The sequence below is a fragment of the Elgaria multicarinata genome, chromosome 18, assembly GCF_023053635.1.
Source record: "Elgaria multicarinata webbii isolate HBS135686 ecotype San Diego chromosome 18, rElgMul1.1.pri, whole genome shotgun sequence".
Lineage (NCBI taxonomy): Eukaryota > Metazoa > Chordata > Lepidosauria > Squamata > Anguidae > Elgaria > Elgaria multicarinata.
Genome location: NC_086188.1, coordinates 13,969,381 through 13,982,139, shown reverse-complemented (window position 1 = coordinate 13,982,139; position 12,759 = coordinate 13,969,381). Strand labels below are relative to the sequence as shown.

General features: G+C 46.8%; 1 protein-coding gene across 1 annotated transcript in view; it reads left to right on the top strand.

Moving 5' to 3' along the window:
* The window catches only part of FBXW8 (F-box and WD repeat domain containing 8), a 99,523-nt gene extending 87,096 nt beyond the window's left edge, over positions 1-12,427 (top strand). Inside the window, exons 9-11 of the mRNA XM_063144037.1 lie at positions 5,074-5,247; positions 9,944-10,060; positions 11,309-12,427. Of these exons, the coding sequence (XP_063000107.1) occupies positions 5,074-5,247; positions 9,944-10,060; positions 11,309-11,453 (436 nt within the window). The 3' untranslated portion in view covers positions 11,454-12,427. The remainder of the gene's footprint in view (positions 1-5,073; positions 5,248-9,943; positions 10,061-11,308) is intronic.
* Positions 12,428-12,759: the final 332 nt, after the last annotated feature.

Below are 12,759 nucleotides of genomic sequence, written 5' to 3'. Positions count from 1 at the left end.
CTAAGGTAGAGCCCAGGTAGAGTCTGAGCTACCTGTCCAAAACACAAAGGCCCTCTTTCGAACCCAAATAAAGATGGCGCTGGAGGGCAGCTCTTCACTTGCTGCAAATCACTCAGTTAAAAGAAAAAAAATTAGTTCGGAAAGGCCTTTAGAAACAAAATTTAAAAAAAATCAGAAGGGGCCGGAAGCCTTGGAGGCAGTAAGAGATATGTAGGTGGGCACGCTGGAGCCCATGAGCACCAGGTTGTGGACCCCAATGCTAGATTAAATTTTCCCCAACTTTCTCCAGATCAGCTCTGGTCAGCATGGCCATTGGTCATAAATTTTGGGAGTTGTTGTCCAAAATATCTCAAAGGCTCCATAGAACCATAGAACAGCAGAGTTGGAAGGGACCTACAAGGCCATCGAGTCCAACTCCCTGCTCAATGCAGGAATCCACCCTAAAGCATCCTTGACAGATGGTTGTCCAGCTGCCTCTTGAATGCCTCTAGTGTGGGAGAGCCCACCACCTCCCTAGGTAACTGGTTCCATTGTCGTACTGCTCTGACAGTCAAGAAGTTTTTCCTGATGTCCAGCTGGAATCTGGCTTCCTTTAACTTGAGCCCGTTGTTCTGTGTCCTGCACTCTGGGAGGATCAAGGAGAGATCCTGGCCCTCCTCTGTGTGACAACCTTTTAACTATTTGAAGAGCACTATCATGTCTCTCCTCAATCTTCTCTTCTCCAGGCTAAACATGCCCAGTACTTTCAGTCTCTCTTCATAGGGCTTTGTTTCCAGACCCCTGATCATCCTGGTTGCCCTCCTCTGAACACGCTCCAGCTTGTCTGCGTCCTTCTTGAATTGTGGAGCCCAGAACTGGATGCAATACTCTAGATGAGGCCTAACCAAGGCCGAATAGAGAGGAACCAGGACCTCATGTGATTTGGAAGCTATACTTCTATTAATGCAGCCCAAAATACCATTTGCCTTTCTTGCAGCCATCTCTCACTGTTGGCTCCTATTCAGCTTGTGATCTACAACAATTCCAAGATCCTTCTCGTTTGTAGTACTGCTGAGCCAAGTATCCCCCATCTTGTAACTGTGCCTTTGGTTTCTAATTCCTAGATGTAGAACTTGGCATTTATCCCTATTAAATTTCATTCTGTTGTTTTCAGCCCAGCACTCCAGCCTATCAAGATCACTTTGAAGTTTTGTTTCTGTCTTCCAGGGTATTAGCTATCCCACCTAATTTTGTGTCATCTGCAAATTTGATACGCGTTCCCTGCACCTCCTTGTCCCAAATCATTAATAAAAATGTTGAAGAGCAAGGTTGTTGAAGGTGGCTGTTGGCTGGTGCAGGTAAGAATGTAGGAAGGGCCTTGCAGGATCAGGCCAAAGGCCTATAGTCCAGCACTATGTTCCCTCAGTGGCCAACCAGCTGTTGACCAGGGTCCCACAAGCATGGCATGAGTGCACCAGCATTCTCTTTTTAATCAGCCAGATCATAACGGGCATGGCTAATTTACTAGCTAAAATTGTGCTTGATCCACATGATGACATGCCTCAGCCTCAGCGGTAGAGGCCGCATCCTGCTCTTCGTGATACATTTATAGCCTCTGCAGGCTCCTTGAGCCACTGAGCGTAATTTACAGAGACACTTGCTGTTCATCCTCACGGGGCACTCCGCTCTCGACGGAGTGCACTGCATGAAATCACGCATCGATTTCTCATTTTGATAAAGCCAACGCAGGCCCCCCAGCGGACGCCTCAATTGGCTTTTTGCAATGCAGGCATGCCTCGTTGCCAAGCCCAAGAGGTTAAAGGCTTGTGAGTCAGACCCTGAAATGATTGGGTTAGTCTTTGAGAGAGATTAACCATCTGGGCTCATGTTTCAGTGGCCGTCGGCTTAGGTGGTTTTAAAAGGGAACCACGCAAATTCACGCAGGAGTGGATCATTCTGTGGCTTTGAGACACAACAGCTAAATGTTCAGAACCTCCATATTCAGAGGCAGTGTAGCTCTGAGCTCAAGTTGCTGGAGAGCAGTGATGGGTAAGGATTACTGCCTTCATCTTTTCTTCCTGGGCTTCCAGGAAGCAACTGTCTTTGGGGAACAGGATAATGGGCCTTTGGACCGACCCAACTTCTTCTTCCCTTCACCATGAAAAAAATGTTTTATTTTGAAATAAAGCTAAAAATAAATAAAGGCAACAAAAAGAAGAATGCACACAATAATATAACAAGATCATAGAATCATAGAATAGCAGAGTTGGAAGGAGCCTACAAGGCCATCGAGTCCAACCCCCTGCTCAATGCAGGAATCCACCCTAAAGCATCCCTGACAGATGGTTGTCCAGCTGCCTCTTGAAGGCCTCTAGCGTGGGAGAGCCCACAACCTCCATAGGTAACTGATTCCGTTGTCGTACTGCTCTAACAGTCAGGAAGTTTTTCCTGATGTCCAGCTGGAATCTGGCTTCCTTTAACTTGAGCCCGTTATTCCGTGTCCTGCACTCTGGGAGGATCGAGAAGAGATCCTGGCCCTCCTCTGTGTGACAACCTTTCAAGTATTTGAAGAGTGCTATCATGTCTCCCCTCAATCTTCTTTTCTCCAGGTTAAACATGCCCAGTTCCTTCAGTCTCTCTTCATAGGGCTTTGTTTCCAGACCCCTGATCATCCTGGTTGCCCTCCTCTGAACACGTTCCAGCTTGTCTGCATCCTTCTTGAATTGTGGAGCCCAGAACTAAAGAAACAAAGAATTTCGCTAATTATAATCCTTAATCTGGCACTGTTATGCTTGTAGGACAGCTATAGTGAAACAACCTAAGTAGGGCTCACTATCTAATTTATTTATTATTTATTCACAATATTTATATACCGCTCCTTATCTAAATTAGATTCCGGAGTGGTGCACAAAGGAATAAAACAGCAGAAAATTAAAAACAGCAAATTAAAAATATTTTATTTTAAACAAAGGATCAATAAAAATAGTGGCTGGTCAATTGAAGAAGGCTTCCTGGGATAAGAGTTGTTTTTCAGGAGGCGCCGGAAGCAGCATAGCGTTGGCGCCTGCCTGACCTCCAGGGGCAGGGAGTTCCAAAGGGAAGGGGTCACCACACAAAACGCTCTTCTCCTGGTGGACTCCAATCCGGCCAAAGGTCCGGAGCATGCCTTCCAATGACCTCAGTGACTAATGCAGCGTTCCCTTGGAATTGAACCTGAGATTTTGCGCAGCTTGCTGGGGATTATGGGAATGGGAATCCAATACATCTGGAGGGTCGGCTGATCTAATGAAAGATGAAGATACAAGTTATATACCATATATAAGGAGAGTGTGCAAGTGTGTGTTGTTTTGTGTGTGCCTGGGTGTATACTAGTCAGAAAAAATATAGGCAACTGCACCCGGTTGGTATTCGATCAGACGTTTGAAGGCTTTCCAAATAGGAAATAAATGGAAACCATGATGCCATAATATCTTTTTTAAAAAATTACGGTTCCTTGTTTGCTGAATAAGCTTATACATAATCACAGCCTCCCATGTTTTATCAGCCCACTGCTCTTCAGAAACTGATGATCTAACATCTTACAGTCTTGGGTTTCCTCTAGTCGGAATATCTACACACCTTGCTGTTAGAAACTCTTCCGCTCACTTTAAGCTAAAGCTCCTGGCAAACCAAGCAATAAAAGTTGCATGGAGTGGCTGCACCCATCTCATGGAAAGCTGTCCTGGAAACCCGGATTTCACACTGCCTAGTCATTGTTGCATGAGTTTGTTGGTGAATTACTTTGCTGCATTGCCTTTTGAGTGCAGACGATGACTGGAACTCCTATAATACCAGTCAAAGTCATCCCTGTTGTTTGCTACTGACTTTATTCATGTCTTTTTAAAACAACAACAACCAGGGTGCGTTCTTAAGATACTTAATTATTATTATTTATTTATTTATTTATTTATATAGCGCCATCAATGTACATGGTGCTTTATATTTGACTCCTCGCTCTCCTTTATTCCTCATATTGAGGCAGTAGCTAAATCTTGTCGTTTTTTCCTGTATAATATTGCCAGGATTCGATCATTTTTGTCTGTCTCTTCTGCCAAGACGCTTGTTCATGCGCTGGTTATTTCACGGTTGGACTACTGCAACCTTCTTCTCTCTGGCCTTCCTTCTTCTCACATCAGTCCGTTGGTTTCTGTTCACCACTCTGCCGCAAAGATCATCTTCTTGGCTCGCCGCTCCAACCATGTTACTCCGCTTCTGAAATCTCTTCATTGGCTTCCAATTCACTTCAGAATCCAATATAAACTTCTCCTGTTAACCTTCAAAGCTTTTCACGGTCTAGCTCCTTCCTATCTCTCCTCTCTCATCTCACACTATTGCCCCGCTCGTGCTCTTCGCTCCTCTGATGCCCTGTTTCTCGCCTGCCCAAGGGTCTCTACTTCCCTTGCTCGGCTTCGTCCATTTTCTTCTGCTGCCCCTTACGCCTGGAACGCTCTTCCAGAACATTTGAGAACTACAAGTTCAACCGCAGCTTTTAAAGCTCAACTAAAAACTTTTCTTTTTCCTAAAGCTTTTAAAACTTGATGTTGTGCGGACTTTATACTGTTAGTTTTACACTACCCCGTGCCTGCTTACCCTACCCTGTGCCTGTTTGCATTCTCTTCCCCTCCTTATTGTTTTACTATGATTTTATTAGATTGTAAGCCTATGCGGCAGAGTCTTGCTATTTACTGTTTTACTCTGTACAGCACCATGTACATTGATGGTGCTATATAAATAAATAAATAAATAAATAAATAAATAATAATAATAATAATAATAATAACAACAACAGAGTAAAACAATAAAATATCATGTGTCATGTGTCAGGTGCATTCCTTTTTTAAGACCCACCTAAAAACGTGGTGCTCCACCTAGTGAGAGAGGGTGGCTATGACCCTGCTGTAGAACCCGAGATGTTTTCAGCGCAGTTCTAGGCAGGACTTGCCGTGTGACTTTGGGCGAGACTACAGCACGGTTACACGAGAGAAGCCGGTGCTGATAAAACCTGCCAGCCTGCATGCCACAAGGACTTACTCATGTCCCATTCTGGTCTTTTAGGGTGCGTGTATACGACCTCCGCTGCAGCAAACCCATCTGCTCGTTCTACGGCCACCAGCTCGGGGTCTCTGCCGTGCAGATGGACGACTGGAAGGTCGTCAGCGGAGGGGAAGAAGGGCTAGTCTGCGTGTGGGACCAGCGGATGGGCACCAAACTCTGGGAAATGCACGCCAGGTAAGGCCGCCTGCTCTCAGCCCATTTCCGGCTCTCCTATTCCTGAACTGTGTTGATGGTGGTTGATCAAGTTATTCGGTCCCATTGCCCCAATGTAACTAAACTTAGGCATTTGTAATGGGAATAACTAGTTATTATTATTTATTTATTTATTTATATAGCACCATCAATGTTCTCTTTTCTACTGCTGCATTTCCTTCCTTACCTTGGTGGTTTCCACTTTGTCGATTTTTAGAACAGGGGTGGGGAAGGTGTGTCCCTTCAGGAATTGCTGGGCTCCCATTTTCTAACAGCACCAGCCAGCATGGCCAATGATCAGTGATGGTTGGAGGGACCATCCCACAACATCTGGAGGGCAACAAGTTCCCCATCCGTTTTAGATCATAGTCTTCTTGATTTCTTATACTTTTCAAAGCTGTGGTGCAGAAGCTCAGGCCACGGGGCCACATTCGGCCCTCCGGGGGTCCCAATCCAGCCCATTTTTAGCAGCAAAACACTCATGGGACCAGGATACCTGAGAGAGCACCTTCTCCCTCATCAACCTGTCCGGTCACTGAAGTCGTTGGAGGGCATGCTGCTGGCGGTTTCACACGGACCTTTGGTCCGATTGAAGTCCACCAGGAGAAGAGCCTTTTGTGTGGTGGGCCCTTCTCTTTGGAACTCCCTGCCTCTGGAGGTCAGGCGGGCTCCAACACTAGGCTGCTTCCAGCACCTCCTGAAAGCAACTCTATTCCAGGAATAGCTTCCAAATCACGTGAGGTACTGGTTCCTCTCTATTCGGCCCTGGTTAGCCCTCATCTAGAGTATTGCGTCCAGTTCTGGGCTCCACAATTCAAGAAGGATGCAGACAAGCTGGAGCGTGTTCAGAGGAGGGCAACCAGGATGATCAGGGGTCTGGAAACAAAGCCCTATGAAGAGAGACTGAAAGAACTGGGCATGTTTAGCCTGGAGAAGAGAAGATGGAGGGGAGACATGAGAGCACTCTTCAAATACTTAAAAGGTTGTCACACAGAGGAGGGCCAGGATCTCTTCTCGGTCCTCCCAGAGTGCAGGACACGGAATAACGGGCTCAAGTTACAGGAAGCCAGATTCCGGCTGGACATCAGGAAAAACTTCCTGACTGTTAGAGCAGTGCGACGGTGGAATTAGTTACCTAGGGAGGTTGTGGGCTCTCCCACACTAGAGGCCTTCAAGAGGCAGCTGGACAGCCATCAGTCAGGGATGCTTTAGGGTGGATTCGTGCATTGAGCAGGGGGTTGGACTAGATGGCCTTGTAGGCCCCTTCCAACTCTGCTATTCTATGATTCTATGAAGCCTTCCTCAACCGACCAGCCACTGTTTTTACTGGTCCTTTGTTTTTAATGGAACAATTTTAATTTGCTGTTTATAATCTTCTTTCTTTTTACTGTTTTATCCCAATGTGCACCGCTCCAGAATCTATTTTAGATAGGGTATAAATGTTTTAAATTTAATAAATAATAAATGTATGGACTCTCTTCGACCTTTTTAGGCCAGGGGACCCACTTTACCCCAAAACGTTCGTATGCAGACCTTCTGCTTCATTTTTTTTTACCATATATTTTGTACGGCGGTAGTTCTGTCATTGCAACCCAGTCATGGGTCCTGAGCCACTGTTTGAAAACCAGTGCTAGAGACGCAGCCAACTCATCTGGAGGCCACCAGGTTGGAGGACGGCGCTGTAAATTAAGTTGCAGTTCTGCCTTGCTGTGCCTTTTCGTCGTCTTCCGGACTCTCTGGAGTCTGGTGCTATTTCAGCAACATGCCACTTGGTGGTGCTAAAGGCAGCATTTCTGGCATAGGAAGAATTCCCTGTCTTCCTCTACCCCCAGCGTGATGTGGTATAAATCTAGCCAGACCCGTTTAACTAAAAAGAAAGAGAAAGCGAGTGGAGATTGTCACACGCTTTAGTGGGTCAGAGAGAGAGTGAAAGAACAGCTTGTCAGGAAGGTGGAGTGAGGGAGGAAGCAGCAGCCAGGCACCTCTCCACCGTGCCTGGGTCCAGCTCCAGCTGAGAGCCCCCTCCCTCCTGCTGTCAACTGTCACTGCTGAACTTTCCAACTAAGATTGTAGTGCCTGAATTTGCTTTCCTTTCCCCCCTCCTCCTCCTCCCTCCCAATCCCCTTTCCTTTTGTGTCATGTCTTTTAGATTGTAAGCCCGTGGGCAGGGACTGTCAAGAAATACTTTTGTAAGCCGCCGTGAGAGCCTTTTTTGGCTGAATGGCGGCATAAAAATCCTTAAATAAATAAATTGATAAGGTCCCTGAATTTTAATGAGATGAAATTGATGGTGTCCCCATTCCCTTTTCTTTTATACCATCTTATTTATTTATTTATTACATTTCTAGGCTGCCCAGTAGTCAAAGTTCTTGGGGCAGTTCATATAAATTGAAATCCCTAATAACGCAACGGGATGAAACATAATATAAATCTTTAAAATGTTTAAAATGAAATACAACCAAAGTTAAAAAAAATAATGGTAGCCAGCAGCAGTGTGAAGTTCTGAAAACATAATAAGACATTTAAAAAACGAAGTTGAAGGACTAAAAAGCCTGGGAAAATAAAAAGGTCTCTCCCTGGCACCAAAAAGACAATGAAGGTACCAGGTGAGCCTGTCTGGCGAGTGCATTCCATAACCAGGGTGCCACTACTGAAAAGGCCCTGTCTCTTAAGAACATAAGAAGAGCTATGCTGGATCAGACAGAGGGTCCATCTAGTCCAGCACTCTGTTCACACAGTGGCCATCCATCTGTCGACCATGGAGCAACAAAGCAGGACATGGTGCAACAGAACCCTCCCACCCATGTTCCCCAGCAACTGGTGCACACAGGCTTACTGCCTCAGATACTGGAGGTAGCACATAGCCATCAGGGCTAGTAGCCATGGATAGCCTTCGCCTCCAGGAATTTGTCTAATCCTTTTTTAAAGCCATCCAAATTGGTGGCCATCACCACATCTTGTGGTAGCGAATTCCGTAGTTTAACGACGTGCTGTAGCCACCTTCCATACCCAACACCCCCTTTTGGACCCAATCCAACAGAATTAGAACAGCTGCAATAGAGTTCCCCCAAAGGCCAACCCTGCCAGGTGACCCAGAAGGATACCATGATCTATGGCAGGGGTGGGCAACTGGTGTCCCTCCAGAGGTTTGACCTTCAACTCCTTTGTTGCCTCTCCAGTGCCTGTGCTGGCTTGACTGATGGGAATTGTAGGCCAAAACATCTGGAGGGCCACAAGTTGCCCAGCCCTGATCTATAATATCAAAAGCTTCCAAAAGGTCCAAGAGAGTATTACATATCCTTCGTCTTATAATTTGTGTATTGAAATCTAGGATTATTTGTGTGTATGTTTCTTTTTGTAGGTTTGCTTTAATTTACTGTGCATTTGAACCAGCGGATGTTTTTTATAGTGGTTTTGTTGTTGTTGTTGAAAAGTAAAGAACTTGCACATGGCAGTTAGTCACTTTACACTTTGAGCCTAAGAACATCAGAAGAGCCCTGATGCTGGATCAGACCAAGGGTCCATCTAGTCCAGCACTCTGTTCACACAGTGGCCAACCAGCTGTTGACCAGGGACAAACAAAGTAGAGGTGTGACCATATCACACCAGTTTTAAAATCTCTGCACTGGCTGCCAGTTAGTTTCCGAGCGAAGTATAAAGTGTTGGTTATTACCTTTAAAGCCCTACATGGTTTGGGTCCAGGCTACCTGCGGGATCGCCTTCTCCCGTACAATCCGCCCTGCACACTCAGGTCCTCTGCGAGAAATCTACTTCAGCTAGCAAAAACTAGATTAACAACTGTTACCCAGAGGACCTTCTCTTCTGCTGCTCCCAGACTGTGGAATGGCCTGCCGGAGAACTTAACAGTCTACTAGCATTCAAGAACGCTATAAAGTCTGATCTCTTCCGGCAGGCCTATCCAGTGGAATTTTAAGATGTTTTTAGAATGTTTTTAGGATGTTTTTAACAATGTATATTAAGGCAAGGGCAAACCACCCCGCTACAAAGTCTGCCAAGAAAACGTCAGCGAAAGCAGGCATCCCTCTAGGAGTCAGTAATGGCTCAAGTGCTTTGCACGAGAGGTTCCTTTCCTTTCCTTATCATAGAATCATAGAATAGCAGAGTTGGAAGGGGCCTACAAGGCCATCGAGTCCAACCCCCTGCTCAGTGCAGGAATCCACCCTAAAGCAGCCCTGACAGATGCTTGTCCAGCTGCCTCTTGAATGCCTCTGGTGTGGGAGAGCCCACAACCTCCCTAGGTAACTGATTCCATTGTCGTACTGCTCTAACAGTCAGGAAGTTTTTCCTGATGTCTAGCTGGAATCTGGCTTCCTTTAACTTGAGCCCGTTATTCCGTGTCCTGCACTCTGGGAGGATCGAGAAGAGATCCTGGCCCTCCTCTGTGTGACAACCTTTCAAGTATCTGAAGAGTGCTCTCATGTCTCCCCTCCATCTTCTCTTCTCCAGGCTAAACATGCCCAGTTCTTTCAGTCTCTCTTCATCTTAATACTTTTATCGTATTTTATCATTTATTGTTGTTCCCTGCCACGATCAGAATGGAGAGGCGGGTAAGAAATTGTTGTTGTTGTTGTTGTTGTGCAACAGCATCCTCCCACCCATGTTCCCCAGCAACTGGTGCCCACCGCCACAGACAGAACTCCTGCTTCTTTTCTTCCAGGCACCCAGTCCGCCACATCTGGTTCAACGCCCACAGCCTCATCACCGCCAATATTCCTGATGAAAAAACGCCCCGGGGGGCCAGCATCATGGATGATGACTTGACGGCTCATCGAAGGTGAGGCCCCAACCCCGTGCAGTCGTTTTATTAAGGCAGGAAGCAGGCAGGGCCCAGGGAGTGGGGAGTGATGCAAAGTGGTGAGGAATGGGAAGAGGATGGTGCCTGTCTGTCTTTGTGGGGGAACACACACACACATACAGAAGGTCAATCCCCAGCGTCACTGTTTAGGAAATCCTGGAGCTTTGCTGCCTTTGAGAGTAGACTGTCCTAGGCTAAAAAGGACCAACGGTTTGCCTTGGTATAAGCCAGCCTCATATATTCAGGTGTAGCAGGGAAGGAGTCCGCTAAAAGCCAGTTACTTGAAATAGTCGGGAAAACTAGCAGGGTCCCCAAAGTTCATGATGATTTGCCTGGTTTGTAAATACCCAGCCAGTTCCGAATGGAGGCAAGGGAACTTTGCATGTCCCTTGGCAAAACAAACCCAGTGGGGACCATTCAGAAGACACCTTAAACCATGGCTTTAACCATGGTGGTTAAGCCAGAAAGCCAGGCCGTGTTCAGCAGACACCTTAAACCACGGGTTTAACCATGGTGAATAAGGGGTTATGCTTTATTCACTATGGTTAAAGCCATGGTTTAAGGTGTCTGCTGAACACAGCCTGGTTTTCTGGCTTAACCACCATGGTTAAAGCCATGGTTTAAGGTGTCTTCTGAACAGGGTCAGTGAAACCCGCATGGAGTGTCACGTTAGCTCTGTCACCAGAATCCCATCTAATTGGTAGAGGTCGTAGAGCTGCCTGGGACATGCTGGGTGCCTACAATAGCCTTCCTCTCTTTTGGGATGCTTTGCGCCTAGGAGCATGGAAAGCAGCCTTATACTGAGTCAGACCCTTGGTCCATCTAGCCCAGTATTATCAACACTGACGGACAGCAACGGTTCTCCAGGGTTTCAGGCAAGATTTTTTCCCCACCCTCTCTAGGGTTCAAACCTGGGACATTCTGTATGCAAAGCAGGTGGTCTTCCACTGCACTTTCTCATATTTTTTTTAGAGGGGATCTGAGATGCACAAAGTGAGAGCGATAGCTCATGTAGACGTCCCCTGGAGCTCCTCCTGGAAGCGGGGTCTTTCTCTGCGCACGTCTTTCCACCGTTTTTTTCACAGTGGTTTGGGGTGTGGGTTAGGGGGGTTTAATGGTTTTGGCCTGGGGTGTCTCAGGCTGTTGAGGGTTGAGTTCATTCAAAACCAAGAGGCATTGTTTGTTTGCTCTTCTGTCACCGCCCCCCCCCCCACACACTTTGCTCAGGTATCGAGGAATCATCTATGCATACGAGTTCTCCGTGGACCAGTTGACTGCGGAGAGCGTCCTCCCCATTTGCCGCTCCTCTTATAACGAAGTGACCGGTTACAACTACAACATCGGCCTGGCGGTCCCCTATGACAACCTCTAGCTGGATGGGGAACCAGCGGCGGCTGGTCAAGGCCAACCGATGTGGTTGGGGAAGGCCACAGGACGCCACCCAAGGGCTGCGGGGGCCTTGGGCCGCCACACTTGGAGGAGAAGGCAAGGGTGATGGGGATCCCACCCTGAGATTCCCCCTCGAATGCATCCTGATGGAGCCGGCCAGAGCAGGGGAATGGGAAGGAACCAGCCCAAGGCAGCGGGCGGCTACCAGTGCTATGCGGATATGGCACAACCGCGTCGGAGAAGAGGTGCTGGCCCCAGGTAGCCATGGCGGAAAGGAGGAGCAGCAGCAGCAGCGTCGGAAGGAAGTTGCCACGCAAGCAGTCAAGCAGGCGGCGAAGCCGTAACCTTTCCTCTCTAGCCCAGGGAAGTATCTTAAACTTAGTAATGATGGGGAAACCAGGCCAGAGACAGAACTGGATCTCCGGAAGATACGTGAAGATCACTTAAAACACAGACCCTTCAGGAGCGAGTGTACAACTTTCCCACGAAACTGCACCTGAAACATAGTTGTGAAGAATAAACTTTCCTTCTGGGTATGTTTGCAAGAAAGGCCATCTTTTGGGGGGCGGTGGGGGGGTGGGAAAAGGAAGCACCCTTGTTTCCATTGTCAGTAGCACTCTGCAACCTTCCATGTAGGAGATTGGTTGTCCCAGGATGTGAAAACTGCTGTGACACGGTAAGTCTTGGTTTTTATGGTCTTGCTTAGTAGTAGAAACCCAAAACATAGGGGAGTTTAAATTTTGGTTGCGGGAGGCATTTTTGGAAGCTGGAAAAGAAGAAACTGCACCCAGGGATGAGCCAGGTTGGTGTCGGTCACCGATTCTAGGGAGAGAACTTTTGCCAAGCCAACTTGGATCTTCAGTGACAGCGCTCATCTCAGTGGTGTACTTAGACTGAGTTTTTATGTTTATGTTGCTCTGTGATAGTTTTGAAAATGAAAATGATCCAAGGACTGTATCACTGTTTACTTGCTTTGACTATTATTTTATCGTGTATATGACTTTATATACCCATATATATCACATATGTATACACATATTATATACATACATACATAGGGTAGTATCTAAGCTTAGTTCTACAACGGCCCCGTTCAGAAGACACCTTAAACCACGGCTTTAACCATGGTGGTTAAGCCAGAAAGCCAGGATGTGTTCAGAAGACACCTTAAACCACAGCTTTAACTACGGTGGTTAAGCCAAAAAGCCTTATTTACCATGATAAAGCCATTGTTTAAGGTGTCTTCTGAACATGGCCCGGCTTTCTGGCTTAACCACCGTGGTTAAAGC